Raw genomic sequence first — 19,517 nt, forward strand, 5'->3', positions numbered from 1 at the left:
TCCCTTTCCTCCCCTGAGGTTTGGCTTTTACTTCTTCCATTTCTCTGAAACCACAGCAAGGATCATTGTTGGCCTAGAGGCTAATACCTGGTTTTCCAGTTCTCATCCTGATCTCTCCACAGTGTTTTAACAGCACTGACCCTCTTACAGCCTCTCCTCTGTCTGTGGCTTCTATGGCATACACGTTGCTCTCCTCCCTCCCTAGCCATTTGTTTTGGGACTTCATTGCTTCTCTCTGCTTCTTGAATATTCTGTAGGACTCGTCCTTAACTCTCCTTGCTTCTTGAGCTACCTGCTCTGTGGCCACGACTTATGCATGTATAACTCAAGATTTATTTGCAGCTCAGAGCTGTGCTAAGCTGCACATTGCTACAGAGTTGTACATCTACTTGTATGAACCACAGATACCTCAGGTTCCCAATGTCTAAATCCAGTCATCCTCTCCTCCACATTTATGTCTCTTCTAGTTTTCCTAGGCATTATCTAAGCCAGGAATTTAGAAGCCATCCTAAACTATTCCCTCTCTGCTTCCTCCCTCCCATAACCAGATACTAAATTCTATCGATTCTGTCTCCTCACTATCCAGCCTGCCCTGCAATTTAGGCTCTGGGCCTCTTAGAATACAGTTCAGACTCCTCTCCCTGTCCTGCCCACTAACTCATTTTCTTAAAGGTGCCAGATCTAAGCTGCAGATCTGGTCACATTATTTCCCTTACTAAATCCTTTTCATAGTTTATTCCCCATGGTTCTCAAACTGGGTGGGATCCAGTACCTGGCAGTTTGGTAGGGCAGTGTGCTGGACACATTGAAAATTACTGGATAAGATCATCCTAGAATGTTCGTTTCACTTGAGGGTAAATAACTTAGAAAGTGCAAGTTTTGCTTGCATGAATAGAAAATAGACTACAAAGAGTTCCTACTAGTCTGAAGAGCTTTGGGCTAAGCCATCAGGTTCCCTTGGGGATATTTATTTACTTTTGTTTTTTCATCCATTACATTTACTTCATTGGAAAAATTTGGAAAAACAGCTCAAATTTCCAGGAAAGGCCAATCGGATTCTGTGATCTATCCCTTGCTTTCTCCTGTTGAGCTGTCTTCTTATTGCTTTGCCACTCAATTCCAAGCAATCCAAACTGCTTGCAATCTCGAATGCGACAGGCTTTTCTAAGCCTCCATTTCTTTGTTTCCGCTGTTCCTTCTGCATGGCACACTTTGCCTTATCATTCTGTGTGGTGTATACCCAGTCGTTTTTCAGAATTCAGCTCATGAGTCAGCCCTGTGTGGCACATTACAGCAACACAACCTGTCTGCAGCTCAGTACCCCTCCCACCAGGTCAGGTCGATTACCTCCTCTTTAATGCTCCACACTTGGACCTTGTACGAGCTTCATTCTAGCTCGTGCTGCCCTTTATTATCCTCGAAGTTCAAGCACCCTGAGCTGTCAGAGTCTGAATCACAGTTTTTCTACCTGAGAACTGTATGATCTTTGGGAAGATGATGTGTGTGGCATACTATAGTATGGGGGAGGGGCAGGCATCTGGGCCATCAGGGACACAATAAATGTGGTGCTAATGCTGTTGTCACCTCTGTGACTCATTTGACTTTGCAGAGGTGGTGTAAAATAAGATTTTGGTTGAAAGACCTGGTTCTAGTGCCATATGGCCTGAGTTCAAATCCCAGCTGTGCCCCTTACTAGCTCTGTGATTTTACCTCTCTGTGCCTCCACTTCCTTATTCCTAGGAAGGATCGTGGCTATTCCATAGGTTTCTTGTGCAGTTATGGGTTAACACACATAAAATGCTTAGAATAGTTCCTGACAAGAAGGAGCTCAGTACATATTAGCTATCCCCAGGGAAGACTGTAGAACTTGGTTCTCAGTAATTGTTGCTTGAATAAATGATTGACCAGTCCCTCTAAAAGGTCATGCCCTCTCCCTCCCAGTGCAGCTCCCCCAAGTGATGTCTCAGGAGTTTTTCCTCAGGAGACAACCTGTGTACAAATGTCATCCCCCGTGGTATCTCCATAGGGAGTAGTACCAAGCAGATATTGGGAAATTTTAACATTGTGTTACCTGGCAACATAAGTCAGTTTTTAATCTAGTTTTAAGAATTTTATTTCTCTCACTTAGTTGTTATCTATATTCTTCCATTAATCCCCAGTTTGGTCCTAAATTGTATCATTTTGATTTTAGACCAAACCACAAGCTTTCACTTGAAATGCTCTTTTTCATCCATTTAAATGATTTTTCCCTGTCCAAACCAGCTGAAGACACATTTCCATGGTCTTCTTACATTGTGTCCTGAAACGGAGCCCTTCAGCACTCACATTTTGCTCTCTCTTCAGTTGTGATGAGTTCTTGCCTTAGTTGTCAGTGCTTGCTGGGTCTGGGCTCAGGTCTTCATGGGTATCTGTGTTTATAACTCACTGGGCATCAAAACCAGAGCTCCTTGGTCCCACGCTTACCTCCCTTCCCTTCACGTTCACAGCAGCCCTTCAGACCTTGTTTTTTGGCTTTTTAAATATTTTATTTACTTACTTGTGAGGTAGAGTTAGACAGTGAGAGGTAGAGACAGAAAGTTCTTCCATCCCCTGGTTCACTCCTCAAATGGCCGCAACAGCCAGAGCCAGGAGCCAGGAGCTTCTTCCAGGTCTCCCATGCAGGCGCAGACCCAAGCGCGTGGGCCATCTTCCACTGCTTTCCCAGGCCACAGCAGAGAGTTGGATTGGAAGAGGAGCAGCCAGGACTGGCACTGGGGCCCATGTGGGATGCCAGTGCTGCAGGTGGAGGATTAACCTCCTGCGCCACAGCACCGGCCCGTCCTTCAGACTTTGGTTTGTCATGGCCTACCTCATCATTCTCGCCACTTTGCTGTTAGTGCTGTCAGCTCTAGCCATGAGGAAATACCTTAAGGTCACATCTCCCAGGCTTGAACATGGTCTGCCCTACTCAGAATGTCCTCTGTTGTTTCCTGCTCCAGCCGCTTTGCTCAGCTGATGAACAGTTCATCCTTCCAGGTCTTATAAAACCTACACCACCTCCTCCATTGTACACTTGACCATCCTTAAATTGTACCTCTCCTGTTCCCTCTACACTCCTCCATTAGAACACACATAATTCCAGAGCAATGTATTTATTTACAAGTTCAAATCCTGGCCTGGATACTTTATCCGTTTTGTGACATTAGGCTAGTTAAATCTTTGTTCTTCCAAGAATCTTAATTCCCACCTCTGTAAAGTGGGGTTATAATACCAACTCAAAGAGTTCCTTCAAATGAGCATATTGAACATTAAGGGCTGATGTGGTGACATAGTGGGTTAAGCTGCTGTTTGCCACACAAACATCCCATACTGTAGTGCCAGTTCAAGTCCCAGCTCCTGTTTTCCAATTCAGCTTCCTGCTAATGCATCCTGGGGCGCAGATGATGGCTCAAGTGTTTGGGCCTCTGCCCACCCCAACATGTGGGAGACCCTAATGAAGCTCCTGGCTTCCCAGCCTTAGCTGCTGCAGGCCTCTGGGGAGTGAACTAGCCAATGTAAGATATGTCTCTCTCTCTCTCTTCCTGTCTCTATCTCTTTGTTGCTCTTTCAAGTAGAAGAAAGTAAAAAAAAAAATCATTTAAAAAAAATTAAGGAGCCGCAATGAGGCATAGCAAGTAAAGCCACTGACTGCAGTACCAGGCATCCTATGTAGGTGCCAGTTTGAGTCCTGGCCGCCCCACTTCCGATCCAGCTCTCTGCTATGGCCTGGGAAAGCAATGGAGGATGGCCCAAGTCCTTGGGCCCTTGCACCCATGTGGGAGACCTGGAAGAAGCTCCTGGTTTTGGATTGGCCCAGCTCCAGCCATTGCGGTCATTTTGGGAGTGAACCAGTGGATGGAAGACCTCTCTATCTCTCTATCTCTGCTTCTGCCTCTCTAACTCTGCCTTTCAGATAAATATTTTAAAAATTAAATTAAAACCTTTAAATAGTTCTTAGTTTTCTACAGGGTAAAGTTCAAGCTTCTTAGAAAGGCACACAAGGCCCTTCATATGAAGAGTCAGCACTCAAATGATAACCATCATTCTCTTGTTTGAGCCTAAACAATTGCATTTTTATCTACTAGCATTTCAGATTGTTCTGATTATAGCACATTACCATTAACTAGCTTAGCCAAAAAAATTAAGATTCAATTACATTTGATTCATGTGAGCTGTTTTAGATGGACTCAGGGGCTCAATGTTGTCTCGGCTCTATTTCTGCTTTTTCTACATCTGTAAAGCTCACCTCATGGAAGGACTCTGGTTTTGCTTGGAGGGTGTGTCATTAGGAGCTGGGAGTTGGGGGAGATGAGGGAGAACACCAAGATTAATGAGTCAGTGGAGACCGGGGGTAATTCCTTAAACAGGTAAAAGCAGGAGGACTGGAAATGATCTGAAAACAGCTAACAGAAGCGCTCCACGGGCGACATCCATGGTTCCACCTCTACACGGAGAAGCCTCGGGCTTTTTCTCAAGTTCTGTCCTTTCTCCTGAGCTTGCAGTCCTGTGCTTCAGGTTGCCTGCTGAATGTGCCATCATGCCTCACACTCGGGGTGTTCCGAGCCACGCGCATCCTCTCCAGCCTGCTCCACTGCCGCAGCCGGCTTGCCAGCCTTGCTGTTGAGTCTGATTCTTCTCTGCCTTAGCCCCACTGCTTTCTCTCAACACCATTGCACCAGGCTGTGTTGTCACAGGTGTGTCACACCTGTCTCCTCACTGGTTCCCAGCTGGTCTTACTCCCTTCCTCTGCTTATCTTTTGCCTTACTGTCACCAGGTTGATCTTTATAAACCTTAATGGGAATCCTATCAACCCCCTACTCAAAACACCATTGAGGACATCCCAGTACTAACTAAACTTTTCTTTTTTCTTTCTTTAAATCCTAAACACTATAATTTGGAGCCAAGCTACTTTTTAACCTTCTAGCCTATGAAGACTTCATTCACCACATCCTTCAGTGAAACTGATGGCCTCCCTCCCTCTCTCTCTCCAGAGCAGGTTATTTCAGACCCTTTTCCACCTTCTTCAGTTCAACAGACACTAAATGATGCCTGTGGTGTGTGGCACGGGCTCCCCACTGGTGGATCAGACCTTGTCCCTGACATGTCCAAGCTTCAGACGGACACTTGAATTTCAGATGTTATGCTGCTTGTCCCTTCAGCCAGCCAGATGTCTCTAGCCCCGACTGCCTTAGCCCAGATCCCAACCTCCCTAGGAAAAGGATGCTGGCGAACTAGCTGGCGGAGGCCCAGGGCCATGCAGAATGATTAACTGGCAAATCCTTCTCCCTCATCTTTGCTCCCCTGTGCTCATGGGCTCAGCCCTCCCCTCAGCTCCTCTGTGTGGGTTTACTGTGTAGGAAGTGCCCTTTGTCCTTTCCAGGATGGGGAAGGGAGAAGCTTAACACAGCCCCCTGGTGACTGCTTTTGTGTCTACCTGTCACTCCTGTAGCCCCTCTCCCCAGACCCTCAGTTCCTGTTGTTTATAGCTGGTCCACCAGGTCTGCCACACTCTGTTTCTCTACTGTTCCATTTATACACTCAAAACTTGCAGGCCTGCCTTCTTCCATTTTTTCTCACTGCCTTTCCTGCTTCTTTTTCTCACTGGCATTTAATTTTTTTTTTTTTTTTTTGCTCCTTTCCCCACTGGCCTTCTCACATATGTTTTGGGTCTTGCTAACTCTTTCCTCTATCCTAATAGCTTCCCTCTTTCAGTCTCCAGAGCTCTTTCTGCAGACACTGGCACACCCCTATCCGCCTTCTTCAGTTCAACACTAAATGACACCTGTGATGTGTAGCACTGGTTGCCTACAGATGGGTCAGACCTTGTTCCTGACCTGTCTGGGGTCCAGGCAGACACTCAGATTCAGATATAAAACCTCAAGCAATCATGAGAATAGAGTTGTTGGAGTCTATCCAGATGGTGGTTTTCAGACTGAACCCTTGGAGAAACTACATAATGGTTTACCTCTGGGGAAAGAGGACGGCCAAGGGCTGCCTACAGAACTGTGAGTGGGGAGTGAGTCGGACAGGGTGGGACCCAGGGGAAGTCCTCACCTCACTTCCTGTTAGTCACTATGGCTCCATGAAGGCAGCAGACTCTCAGCTGTTGGACTAGGTATTCCTTTCCCATACACCTGGCTTCCATCCTTAGCAGGCCCGTGAGTTCAGTTTCTCCAGTTTGTCAGCCCGCCCCAGTTTCCTGTTCTTTCTGCTCGGCTTCCACCTGGCTTCCCTGTACGTCCCAGAGACTCATTTCTACCTTCCTGCTTCCCACGCTCGAGTGCTACTGGAGAACATCTCTGCCTTCAGCGCGGTGAGCTCCCCACTCCTGCCCAGCCCTGGGCCTCAGCCGCTCCAGACTTCACTTCCCCGGCACCACTTATGCCACCCACCCCCCTCACCCTCCGTGACTACCTCACCTTCTCACTAAAGGAAAATGTAGATTCTGGAGATGAAAACTCCCTCCATTTCTTCCCAAACCACTTACAAACTTCATTTCCATACTTTTCAGAGTGTGAGGTAGTCTCCCTAGCCTGAAGCTAGGATCCTGTGTTCGCTAGATCCCATTGTCTCTCTCCACACAGCATGTAAACATGCTCCAGCCTCCGCCTTTTGAAGACAACCATTAAAATCATTCAGGATGCGAGAGCCAGGAGGCACTGATGTTTTAAAAGCTCCCCAGGTGATTCTAGTATGCAGTGCATTTATTTTTGGGCTTTGCTCCAAAATATAAACAATAAACTCCAAATTGCATACCATGGCATACAAAACTCTTCATACACTGCCTCTTGCCTCCTTCTTCTCTCTTACCCATGTTCCCTCTGAGCAGAAGCCATGCCAAGCTACTTAGAGTCCCCCAAGCCTGCTGCATCTCTGCCTTCTCTGTGCCTCCACATGTGCACTTCCCTCTGCCTGGAGTGCCTTGCCCTGCCTTCTAGAAAGTGCCCTTAAATGCTCACATGAGATGTCATTTCTGCAAGAACTCACCTCCAGCCTGGGTTAAGGGCCCTCATCCCCACCCAGGGCAAGCATTGTGGTGCAGCAGATTAAGCTGCTGCTTGGGTCGTTAGCATCCCATAGTGGAGTGCCTGGTTCAAGTGGCTACTCCACTTTCCATTCAGCTTCACACTGGCATGGAACCTGGGAAGCAGCAGGTGATGGTTCCAGTAGTTGAGTCCCTGTGACCCATGTGGGAGACCCAGGTGGAGTTCCAGGCTCCTGGCTTCAGCCTGGGCCAAGTCTAGCTGTTGTGGGCATTTGGGGAGTGAACCAGCTGCGGGAAGATCTCTCTGTCACTCTGCCTTTCAAATAAATAAAAATCAATAAACTTAAAAAAGAAAGTGCATTCCTCCCTCCACCCCCCAATGCTTTCATAACCCTGTAGGCTTATCTCTATGGGAGTACTAACCACATGCTACTAATTATTAATTTATATGTCTGTCTTCCCCACTGCACTGTGAGTGGTTTGCAGGAACGCCAGGACCACAGAGATGCCATTTGGTAGGCATTGGATCTATCTCACATTTTGAAGATGTTGTCTCCCAGGGCTGGGACAAGAACTTAATGAAGTGTCTTTGAGTGTGTTCATCATATAGTCAGTCAACGTTTATTGAGACTTTGCCATGGTCATTTACCAATGTGGTGCAGGTGAATATTCTGCATAACTGAAGTTTCCCATCAATACCATATTTAGCCTCTGGGACAGTTTCCTCATCTATAATAGCCTGCTTTGTTCATGTCTAGTGGACTCTCGCGATAAACACTTAATCCCAGACCTCTCAATAGTGTTCTCAGAAGAGTGCTTTGCACACAGTGCTTAGGAGATATTTGTAAACAAGCATGCTCCTTCTTGATATATTGGGCTGTTTCCTCATCTTGTCTTAAATGTTGCAACAGAAACAGTGCTAAGCACTTTACATGGGTTATCTCTTCAATCTTCACGATTCTATGAGCTAGATAGTAATATCGTTCCCATTTTATAGGGGTTCAGCAATTTACATAAGGTCACACAGGTACTAATTGGAACACTTAGACCCTGGCCTTTGGAGTGAAGTGTGACCCAAAGTCACTAGGGTATGCCTGGAACATGTTAGACTTTTGGTAATACTCAACTGAAGGAATACTGCTCCCAAGGGAAGGGAAAGACGGGAACTCTTACTGTCCTCCCCACTTAACTCTCGAGGTCTCTTGCACCTTATTTCCTTTCTCACTGTGTCTCATTTACTTCTTTTCTTTTCTTTTTTAAGATTTATTTATTTGAAAGGCAGAGTTACAGAGAAGCACAGGCAAAGAGAAAGTCTTCTACCCACTGGTTCACTCCCTAGATGGCCGCAATAGCCAGAGCTGCGCCAATCCAAAGCCAGGAGCCAGAAGCCAGGAGCTTCCCACATGGGTGCAGGGTCCACTGCTTTCCCAGGCCATTGCAGAGAGCTGAATCTGAAGTGGAGCAGCCAGAACTCAAACCAGTGCCCTTATGGGATGCCGGTACTGCAGGCGGCGGCTTTACCTGTTACGCCACAGCTCCAGCCCCCCATTTACTTCTAACATTTACTCAACAAACATTCTGGAGGGGTCACTGAGTGCCAGGCAGTGGGCCAGAAACTAGTGATACATAGGTGACTGAAACATGGCCTCTGCTGCTAGGAGCTTATAGTTAGGGGTTGCAGATAATTATCTTACAGCAAGATTGTGAGAGCAAGAGGAGGGAGTGGCCTAACTGCCTGGGAGACTGGACTCCACCTTATGCTGAGCCTGGGTGTGAAGGGGATACTATGGAAGGTGCTGGCTCCTTGGGGATGGGTAAAGCATGAGAGTGGCCCAGGACCAGGCAGGGACCTGGTCTGGTAGGGCCTTAGTGTACAGCGCTAAGAGGTTTGAGTTTTTCCAATGGTTGGATTTATCTGGCATTTCCTTTCAAGGGCAGGTGCTAAGGGACTGGGTCATGCTGTACTTTGGCTCTGACCTCTTATCTAAGCTCTAGGACTAAACTCACATAAAGCTATAGCCCACCATTTGTGAACGTATTTTCCCCAATTTTTCATGTCTTCTGAGTTCCCTAATTCTGCCCGTATTCACACCATCCAGTCCCACAAGCCGTCACTGGATCACTGCATACAAAGCACTGCTCCAGGAGCTGCTGGAGATACAAATGTCAGTCTCACTGAAACCGCGTCCTTGCTCCGGTAGTTCCTTCTAGTAGGAGAGCCTGTAGTGGTGAGGGCCAGGCAGGGGACAGACAAGTAGACAACCCGGCGGCGGATAGTCCAGCCCACTTGAGGGCACCGCCACACGTCTGCCTCCTCATGCTGGCTGCCAGAGTGAAGTGATCCAGCGTAGACTGTGAATCCCGTGCGTGCTGGACAGGTGTCGGCAGAACTTGACACACAGCCTTGCACATCCTAGGTGGTCAATAAGTGTATGATGGATGAATGATGCAAGTCTCACTACAGCCTCCCCAGAAATCTTCCCTGCAATAAAAGTCAGACTACCCACTTGGCCCTCAGGACTAGCCACCACCAGCTACAGTTCCGTCTTCTCCTTTCACCGCCTGGCAGGTCAGTGATTCACTGTTCTTGCCCGGGGCCACTTGTATTCTCCCACCTCCGTTTCTGGAAATCCTCTTGCATCTCCTAATGCTAGGGCTCGTCCAAGTTTATGGGCTCGTAGAGAAGGCTTCCATGGCCAGCTGCTCCCTCCCGCTAGAACCTCCCAGCCACCCCGGGTCAGCCCCCAGCATGCAGAGCCTGCCTCGGGTCTCTCCTGGGCTCACCCCGCTGGAGGGGGAACCCTTAGCCGGGGGCCGAGCCCTAGAACTTTCTCCAGAGTCCTAAACTGGGCCTGTTGTAAACAGGCGAGTGGCCGAGAATGGGGCCATCAGAGGCTGGACGTCAGGAGGAAGCCGTGTGCTACCGTGGCGGGCCAGGCCGCAGCCACCGGCCGAGGCGGGCTGCGAGATGGGAGGGAAGGGGTGGGGAGCCGGGGCTGGGTGTGCTTCCTGCCCCGGGATCTGGCGGCCCGCCTCTGCCTCCGCCCCTCCGGCCGAGCCGGCGCTGGACGGCCCCTCCTGCCTCGGCCGGTCGCCCAATCAGCAAGCGCCCCCCGCCCGGCCCGCCCCTCCCCCTCTGGTGACAGAAAGTCGGCCCAGCAGATGAGGAAGTGGCAGGCAGGCTGGCCCTGGGGACTCCTCTCTGGTCCTGCTCCCTCCGAGCCCTCCATCGCTGCCCGCCTGGCCCCTACTGGTGAGTCTGGACCTGCTAGGGCTGTCCATGTGCCGGCGCCCCCTGCCTGGCTAACCCGGCCCAGCCCTGCCCTTCTCTGCTCTGCCCTGCCCTGCCCTGCCCAGGCTGTGGGCGAGGCTGTTCCTGGGGCGAGTGGGTGGGAGGTCCCAGCTCCCTGGGGCCGGGCCTCGCCAGCACCCTCCTTCCCCCGGCACCCCCGTCTGTGGCCCCCACTTGCTTACACCTAGGCCTTCCTCCACCACCTCCTGAGCTTGCTCTCCTCCCTTCCTCCCCTTTCTCCTCCCTCTCCTTTGCTGGTCTTGCTTTCCCTTCCATCCATCTTAAAGGAAGGAAGGAGCAGCCTGAGTGCCCCCAAGGGGACACACCCAGATTTCCAAGTGTGGGGACAGGTCCTTCCAGGAAGCCTTGAGTCGCCCTGGATCTTCAGGGTACCTGTGTGTGTGTGGGTGGGGAGGGCCAGGGGAGTAGTGCACCTGGCTGGGGCCGGGGTGGGGGGTGGCTGGGAGAGAGAACCAGCTGGGAAACTCACATGTGGAACTGTGTGTTAGAGCACATGCCCAAGCCGGGGGCCTGGCCGCTGCCTAGGCTGACTGAGGCAGAGTGAGGATTGTGGTATGGGTGACCCAGGGCAGGTGTGTGTGGTGTGGGTGATCGGGTGTTCCCTCACCTTCCAGTGGCTCACACGTGTGAGTAGACCTATGTGTGCAACTTGCAGCGGGCATGGACTTGCACTGTAAGCATGTGCCATTTGCACATGTTAAAGTGGGGTCTCGAAGGGCATTGTGGGAGCACCAGTGTGAGTGTGTCCAGGGCAGATGTGAGGCATATCATTGTCCTTGGAGGCCAGTCCCTGCGGGGTGTCAGGGGCAGTGCCCTCTCTGGCTGCGCTCCTCTGGGCTCTTCACTGCTTGCCGCCCGCCGGCCGCCAGCAGGAGGTGTGTGAGCTCTGTGTGTTTGTGTGCCAGCCCTCAGTGCAGTGCGGTGTTTGTTATGGAGGTGGTGGGGGGTGGAGGGCCGGGTGGCCGGCAGGTGTGTGTGAGTGTGAGGGTGTGCACGTGGATTGCAAGGCTAGGGGCACGGCTGTGGGGAGTCTGAGTCTACGTGGGCCAGCTGGGTGGGATGGGGGAGCCCCGGGAGGTGCCTGTGTGCAGGGGGCACGCCACACCTCTGGTGGGAGGTGTCAGAGGTGAATTTCTTCGTTCAGCACTTGCACAGATTGGTGTCTGGACTCACGGAAACGGGAGCACCTGCTGCCGCCGTTTTCTGAAAGTCTCAAGTCCCAGGCTCTCCTGGGCCTGGGCAGAGGCTTTTGTGTCCCTGCGCCCTCCCCCGACATTCCTTCAGGCCCTGAGGGGGAGGGGGCCTAGCCTATTAGGACCCCTCCCTGAGGGAGGGGAAGATTCCTGAGACCTCCCCCACTTCCCCACCTCCTCACATGCCACTGGCTTCCCTGCCCCTCCCTGGAGGGAAGGGTGCTTGTACCCATTCTGAAGTAGGGCAAACTAAGAATTTACGGCTAGTTCAGGAGAGGATGCTGGGAGTGGATTTTCAGCAATTCCTTGGGCCAAAGCTGGCGTTGGGGCTGGGGCGGGATGGGGGGGTGGGGGAGGAGGGATTTTCAAAGAACCTAGCACCTTCATTCTTGAAGCTCTGGTCTATGGTGGGTGGGTGGTGAGTCTGGGGCTTTATTTGGCTTTCCCAATCCTGGTGGGTCCTGCTCCCCAGGCACTGACCTGTGGCCTGGACCCACCCTCCACCCCATGCCCAGTACAGCGGGGGCGGGCAGAGGGCGGGGCTGCTGCCAGATCTAGTCAGACAGGTGGAGCGGCCGGGGCAGGAGTCTCAAAGAGGAGAGCTCTAGGAGAGAAAGGGCAGCGACCAACCGAGAGAGCGCCAGAGAGCGCCGGAGAGGAGAGGCTGGAGGTGAGCGCTCGCTCGCTCGCTCGCTCGGGAAGGCAGAGGACAGAGCCTGGGGAGGTGAGCAGCCCTGCAGGGAAGAGGAGGAATCCCAGGTGCAGAAGGTTCCGGAAGGGACCAGGGAGGGGAGTGTCCCAGCAGGGGAGAGGAGGAACCCTCGGGGGACGGGAGTCCCAGGCGGGGACTGAAGGGGAGAGGGTGAAAGGGAGAATCCCTGTAGAAAAAAAACTGCCGGGCGCTGGGGTGGTGAGTGACTCCAGCAAGGAAGGGAGCGGTTAGTTTGGAGATGAGCGCCCGGTTGGCTGGTGAGGTGAGATTCCGGGAAGAGAGGGTTCTCTTGTGGAGGAAGGGGGAGGAGAGGGGAGGCAGCAACCAAATCTCTGGAGGGGAGCGGAGAGTGAGGGGAGTGAGGGGAGTGAGGGGCGGGAAAGAAGGGAGGAGGAGCCCATCCCAGGCAGGCAGGAGGTATTCAGATCCACTACCCCCGCTGAACTGCTGCCTGCTCTTCCCAGGCCCCAGCGACACCTTCCTTTCTCCCTCTGTCCTGTCTGCTTCTGGGTCTGGTCTTCGTGGGTCAGGTGTGGGATAGGGGTGCGCGGTGGGCCTTGTCTGACGTCCACGCTCCGTACCTCCGCAGAGTTCTTCGCCAGGATGGAGGCTGTTGTGAACTTGTACCATGAGATGATGAAGCATGCAGGTAAAATGCTGTCCAGTAGCCCCGGAGGGAGGCTGTCTCCTGGTGGAGCGCCCCTCTCAACACGTCGACCCTTTGTGTCCCCGCCTCATGTCTGTAAGCCTGGTAAGCCTGGGAACCTGGTGACTCTTCCTGATGCTTTGACCCTTATTCACAGATCCCCGGATGCAGGGCTACCCTCTGATGGGGTCCCCCCTGCTGATGACTTCCATTCTCCTGACCTATGTGTACTTTGTCCTCTCACTGGGGCCTCGCATCATGGCCAATCGGAAGCCCTTCCAGCTACGTGGCTTCATGATTGTCTACAACTTCTCCCTGGTGGCACTCTCTCTATACATCGTCTATGAGGTGGGCCTGGGGCGTCAGGGTGTTGATTCCCAAGTGGGCTACGCCAGAGGGGCTCACAGCCATTCCTCAGGGGGAGAGGGGAGGGCATGCTAGCAGGGGGAAAGTGGTGGTCTAATCCACACCCTTTCCTAGTTCCTGATGTCTGGCTGGCTGAGCACTTATACCTGGCGTTGTGACCCCGTGGACTACTCCAACAGCCCTGAGGCTCTCAGGGTGAGTAGGGATTGGGGCTAGATCGCAAGCAACCAGGGGGAGAGGCGCAGCTTGGGTGTGATCTGTGGCTCAGTTTAGGGAGGCTCTTGGAGCAGCGTGTGGGGTCCTAAGGCTGCCCTGACTTCTTGCAGATGGTTCGAGTGGCCTGGCTCTTCCTCTTCTCTAAGTTCATTGAGCTGATAGACACGGTGAGTAGTTGGATGTGAGGGCTCGAGGGGAGGGAGTGGGGAGAGGCCCTAGCTCTGAACCACGGCCCCCCTCTTCTCTCAGGTGATCTTTATCCTCCGGAAGAAAGACGGGCAGGTGACCTTCCTCCATGTCTTCCATCACTCAGTGCTCCCCTGGAGCTGGTGGTGGGGGGTAAAGGTGGCCCCAGGTGAGTGGGGAAGGCCACTGGGGGAAGAGCGGTGGGCGAGGGGAGCTGAGGCTCCATCCTCATGAGCCTTCTCGACGTCCACTCACAGGAGGGATGGGCTCTTTCCACGCCATGATCAACTCCTCCGTGCATGTGGTCATGTACCTGTACTATGGGTTGTCTGCCCTCGGCCCTGTGGCGCAGCCCTACCTCTGGTGGAAAAAGCATATGACGGCCATTCAGCTGGTGAGGAGCCTGGGCCTGGCCCACAACACCCCCACCCCTCCTCCCCGACTTCCCAGCCTGTCTCACCTTTGATCCCATCCCTCCCCACTCAGTGTTTGTCTCCCCTCCAGTTCCCTCACTCCCCTCTGACCCTTACTTTATCCTAGATCCAGTTTGTCCTGGTCTCGCTGCACATCTCCCAGTACTACTTCATGCCCAGCTGCAACTACCAGTACCCAGTCATCATCCACCTCATCTGGATGTATGGCACCATCTTCTTTGTGCTCTTCTCCAATTTTTGGTATCAGTCTTACACCAAGGGCAAGCGGCTGCCCCGTGCACTACAGCAAAATGGAGCTCCAGGTATCGCCAAGGTCAAGGCCAACTGAGAAACAAGGCCTAGATAGGCGCCCACCAAAGTGCCTCAGGACTGCACCTTGGGCAGCATCGTCAGTGTCCTCCCCACCTACACCTGTGACCAGGGCTTCAGGGGTCAGGACTGAGCAGGGGACTGACTCTCCCCTCCCCACGGCTGGTCTACAGGGACCACTGCTTCCGTTCCTCACCCACTTCTCCAGGCCAGCTCCAGGAATGTGGCCTCATTGCCCTCTGCCACTCCAGAGCTGGGGGCTGAAAGGGCTGGACACTTACCTCCCCCTCCCTGCCTTAAACTTGGGAGAGGAGCACTCAGGGCTGGCCCTCACCAGGGTCTTGTGGCCTTTTTCCTCACACTGAAGAGGTCAGCAATAATCTGTCACTGTGGACCCAGGCTCCCTCGTCCACTCCACACTGAAGCAGGAGCTTCTGGGCCAAAGGTCAGGGTGAATGGGGGCCTGGGAATACAGCCTGTGGAGGCTGCTCACTCACTGCGTCATAATTAAAAGTGACAGAGGAAACCACAGGCTGTGTGTGTGCCATGTGTGATGGAGGTGGGGTACACAGCCTGCTTACCATGTCCATAAGCAGGAGCGATGGTCAAGGCTCCCTCAGGACAGTTCCAGCTCTGACTGACCATAGTACAGGGAGCCCCTGGGACAGAGATCACGCAAGGTGAGGAAAGGGAAACATGACTTTATTAGAAAAATAAAAAACTGAGGGGATGGGTTGGGCCTCAACGGATGCCTTGGTGGATGAGGCTGCTTTTGGATGCGCTGGCTTTTTCCCGCTCCCGCCGCCGTGCAGGGTCCAGCTCGAAGCAGCGCCACAGCCTTAGGGTCTCATCTGCTGCTGCCGATGCCACTGTGGCCCCGTCCGGGCTCATGGTCAGACTCAGGACCCGGGCTGTGTGACCTGGGGCAGTTGAGGAAAATGTACATGCATATGTCACACCAAAAGCCTTCCAATTTTGATGGCTACCTTAGCTCTTTATAATAGCTTTATTGAGACAGAATTCCTAAAGTTATCCTTTAAAAGTCTACAACTTAGTGGTTTTTGGTCTACTCAAAGATATGCAACCATCACAGCAACCTAATTTCAAAATAATGCCATCCTCCCCACTCCCCTTCTCTTCCAAACCCTGGCAACCATTAACCTGTTGTCTCTGAATTGGCCTCTGGTCACTTTGTATAAAAGGAGTCCTACAGTATGTGGCCTTCTATGTCTGGCTTCTTGCATTTGGCCACCTACCTTTGAGCTCAGCCACCTTGGCCATGGTTGGGTACTTCCAGATGACCAGCTGGTTCTGTGCAAAGCCATGGCCTGAGATGAGCTCCTTGTAGTGGGGAGACCAGAGGATGGAGCACACCTGTGGAGAGGAAGGCATGTGCAGACATTCAGCCAAGGCTATCCAATCAAAACACAGGCCATTAGAGTGTCAGGCTCCCTGCCAGGTGCCACAGACTCAGGCTTGGATGATCACAGTCCTCACAGAAGTGCTTGGAGAGAGAGGAGTTATTCATTTTACAGATGAGGAATCAATCAGAAGGTAGTTCAACAAGTTGCCTAAGGGCTCCAGCACGTTAAGTTAGCAGGGAACAGAGCCAGAGTTTGAGTATGGCCCGTATGGTTCTAGAGCCCATGTGTTCTAGAGGGAAGGCTGTGCTCCGGGGAGCTGGGGGTGGGAAAGGAGAGGAGACGGGAGTGGGCACGGGGAGGCCCATGAGCAAGAGCCCCGATGCGGCTTATGTGCTGTAGGTGGTGGGGAGCCATTACAGGTTGGAGGAGAGTGACAGCACTGAGACCACAGTGCAGAGGCTACACTGGAGAATGCTTGGCCACCAGGGAGGAAGCCATTGTGCAGGCCACAACTGGAAGGAGGTGGCGGCTGAGGGGAGGGGCTGGGGGGACACAAGGAATCCTGGTGGTGAGGACTATGAAAGATACCAGGAAGTGCTGCGGATTTCTGAGCACGTTCTTCCATTCTGAAGCAATGAAAGAGAAGGAAAAGGAGCGCATTTCAGGGAGGCGAGGGGGAGTGGAACACAATGAGGTGAAGGGACCTCCAGGACACAGGGTTGGAGGTAAGCCATGGGCTTGTTGGAAATGGAGCTCATGAGAGCTGAGTCGGAAGTTCGGAATCATGAAGCAGAGTTGGCAGAGCCACTGGAGTACACACATTGGCCCAGGAGGACTACACAGAGCTAGATCACACCCAGGAGAGGCTACCTGGGAATGGGCGTCCACAGCACTCAGACAGGCCCCGGAGCACACGTTCCAGATGCGGATGTGTCGATCACTGGTGCCCCCTCCTGTCGCCAGGATATTGGACTGCCAGGGACACCAAGCTACAGCCTAGGTAGGATAAAGGTGGGGTCAGGCACTAGGAGCTATAGGGCTCCAGAGGAACCCCGTCCAATCTCATCATCCCATCTCCCCACCATCACAGGCCCCAGGTCACAAGTGAGGGTCTGCAGAGGCATCAACCCATCCCAGCTCTCACCTTGACAGCCCCTTGATGCTGGGTGAATGTTTGCAGGGGAACCCAGCCGCCCTCTCCAGGAGCACTAGGCCACACATTGACCAAGTTATCGTTGCCTCCACTAGCCAAGTGCCGTCCGTCTGGGGCCCAGCGCAGCCCACACACTTCCTGGCTGTGGCCACTCAGGGTGGCCACGTGGTGTTCTGCTACCCGAACATCATGGTGGTGGATATGGCCGGAGCGTGAACCACTGTGGGAGGGAAGAAGGGAATCGGGTTCCATGGCATATCAAAACCACCAAGGCCAGAGCTGCTTCTGTTCAGGGATGTACAGGGGGTGTTCACACATCAAGGAAAATGCCCAGCACAAAAAAGCTAACGTGGATTTCAAATGGGAAAGTGTACCCAATAAACTTAACCTTAAATTCTACGCTTTTACAAACTTTTTAAAATACCCTCATAAATGCAGGGGCACGGTGGGTGGAAATCACGTTTATTTTTCCAGGTTGGCAAAAACCACTGACCTGGAGAGGATATAGCTGTTCCAGCTCAGGGAGCCCACTCGGGCAGAGTGACTGGTCATGTTTCGAAGCCGTTTTTGCTGCTGCACATCCCAGAGCTAGAGAAGAAAGACCATGAGGATCAGAGACTGGGACTCAGTAGGCCCCAGGGCCTGGTGACACAGGGCAGGGACAAGTCTCACCTGCACCTCAGCACTGCTGGTGCCCACAGCCAGGTAGTTGCCCTCTTTGATCCAGGCCACAGAGGATACGTAGTCCCCAGGCTGCTCCATTTGCAACAGCTGCAGGATGTCACCAGAGCTTGCACTCCACAGGTACACGCTGTTGTCCAGTGCTACTGCCAGAACATTCCCAGAGCTCCAGTCCATGAGGTTCAGGTCTGCCAGAGGCGGAGAGGGACGGCCATGAGCCTTCCTTGTTTGCCTGGCTCCCAGCCCTTTCTCCATCCACAGGGCAAGGCTGCACTTACAGTAGTCATTTCGGATTTCAGGGGCATCCAGGATCCGGTCTGGTAGGGAGGGAATGTAGCGACAGGTCTTCCGGCTGGAGCCGGGCGTGGCTTTCTGGCTGTACAGTACTTTCAGTCTGTTCTGGTAACCTGTGGCAACCAAGTAGGTCTAGATGCTGGGCAAACTGGCACTGCCTTGCCCTTAGCCTTGGGTGGGAAGAGCAGACAGACATGGCCTCCCTCCCCTCCCCTCCCCGCCGCGCCCCCCGCCCTGGGGATAGACTGACAGCTCCCTCCAAGAACCAGGAACATCAGGTCTCACCCTCTGGGGCATTCTGTGGTTTCCCACTGAGCCGAAGGATCTTGGCCTCCTCCACATCAAAACCGTTCAGGTTCAAAGCCCATGCTTTCTGATGCTCCTGGCATACAAGGGCGGGGTGAGGCAGGGGGTATCATCCCAAGGACACAGTCGGGTCCCGCCCTGCGCCCCTGGGGGGGGGGGCACATACCTTCTTGGTGGGCGACTGGCTGTTTTCTGGCTGGTTCTCCTTGCTCAGGAGGAAGCTCGCCACCTCCATCTGGGAAGCGCTGCGTTGGGGAATATAGCGGTCACCGCCGGGTTTGCTAGGGGTGGTCTGTCCCTTGGAATTAGACTTGCCTGGGGCAAGGAGAGAGAAGCCAGACCGTCTGCCCAGGCTCCCGGCAGAGGAAGGGTGCCGGCTGCTCTCAGCCAGTCTCGCTGCCTCCCGGCGCCCCGCCTCGCCCCACTGACCAGGAGTGCGGCCCGGGGTTCTGCCGGCGCTGTGGGATCGGTTGGCTGCCCGCATGGGGGACGGGGCCGGCCCCGCGGTTTCCTTGGCCTTGCGCTGCCAGCGCGCAGGGGGTGCATTGGGGATGGGTGCGTCCAGCTGCAGCAGCGAGTGCAGGTCACTCTCGAACACGAACTGCGCCATGGCAGCGCCGCGAGCGGGAGGGGTCCTGGGAGCTGATGCTCGCCGAGCCTGTGGGAAGAGAGGAGACCGTGTTCCGGGAACCATGCGGGGCTCCTTCTCCACCGGCCGGCCATCGGCGCCACCCACCACGGCAGCTCCTCCGTGCCCGGACTCCCCTGGCCGCGACAGCCCCCTCCCCGTTCGGCTCGACCCAGCGCCCTCTCACCGTGCGTACGGAACAGATTCCAATCCCGGACCGGCTTCGGCACGCCAGGCCTACGCTACTTAAACTCTCCGCTCTGAGCATTCATTGGCTCCTTCAAAACCCAACCGTCGCAACCGTCCCTCTCGCCCATTGGCCGCTACGGCCCAGGGGGCGGGTCTTCCGGGGTACGCCGCCGGTCTCACGAGAGCGAAAGCCGCTAAGGAGTGTGATTTGATGACAGGTTTAAAGCCCAGCCCAGGGACTTGGTGTCCGAGAGAGGGGCGGGGCGCGGCGCGGCTGGGGCCAGGCGTGGCCTGGTCGCTTCCCCCGGTTCCTCTGCGTGCCTGGGGCAGGGCCGGGGACCGAGTGCCGGCAGCATCTGCTAGCTGGGAAGGGAAGCACGCTTCTGTTTGTTGTTTCCCACGCTGGGAAAATGAGGCCGAAAGAGGGAAAGTGAGTTCCTTTAGGTCAAGAAAAAGGGCCGGGATTCGGACCTGCCTGTCTGGAAAGGTCTAGTCAGCCTGAGCGCCCTGTGGGAGACCCCGT

The 19,517-nt window shown here is 53.6% G+C and overlaps 2 protein-coding genes across 6 annotated transcripts; one reads left to right on the top strand and one right to left on the bottom strand.

Moving 5' to 3' along the window:
* Positions 1–3,484: 3,484 nt before the first annotated feature.
* Positions 3,485–14,908, top strand: ELOVL1 (ELOVL fatty acid elongase 1). 5 transcript variants are annotated; one of them, XM_089337422.1, is made up of 8 exons: positions 3,485–9,573; positions 12,812–12,871; positions 13,026–13,216; positions 13,349–13,429; positions 13,561–13,617; positions 13,700–13,805; positions 13,894–14,030; positions 14,177–14,908. In XM_089337422.1, exons 1-8 carry the CDS (start codon positions 9,444–9,446, stop codon positions 14,396–14,398), a joined length of 984 nt encoding a protein of 327 aa, XP_089193548.1. In that variant the 5' UTR covers positions 3,485–9,443; the 3' UTR covers positions 14,399–14,908. The 5 variants fall into 5 exon arrangements, with proteins under 5 accessions (XP_089193548.1, XP_008263633.1, XP_051712561.1 ...); XM_008265411.5 differs by lacking the exon at positions 3,485–9,573 and adding an exon at positions 10,043–10,257; XM_051856601.3 differs by lacking the exon at positions 3,485–9,573 and adding an exon at positions 10,414–10,685.
* Positions 14,909–15,064: 156 nt separating this feature from the next.
* Positions 15,065–19,153, bottom strand: CDC20 (cell division cycle 20). Its single transcript, XM_070078622.2, has 11 exons — positions 18,993–19,153; positions 18,607–18,835; positions 18,344–18,492; positions 18,157–18,253; positions 17,856–17,984; positions 17,569–17,765; positions 17,390–17,484; positions 16,888–17,116; positions 16,614–16,739; positions 15,636–15,753; positions 15,065–15,299 (listed from the first exon to the last, which is right to left on the bottom strand). Exons 1-11 carry the CDS (start codon positions 19,071–19,073, stop codon positions 15,121–15,123), a joined length of 1,629 nt encoding a protein of 542 aa, XP_069934723.2. The 5' UTR covers positions 19,074–19,153; the 3' UTR covers positions 15,065–15,120.
* Positions 19,154–19,517: the final 364 nt, after the last annotated feature.

This window comes from Oryctolagus cuniculus, chromosome 7, assembly GCF_051225735.1.
Source record: "Oryctolagus cuniculus isolate XC-2025 breed Fujian yellow rabbit chromosome 7, ASM5122573v1, whole genome shotgun sequence".
NCBI lineage: Eukaryota > Metazoa > Chordata > Mammalia > Lagomorpha > Leporidae > Oryctolagus > Oryctolagus cuniculus.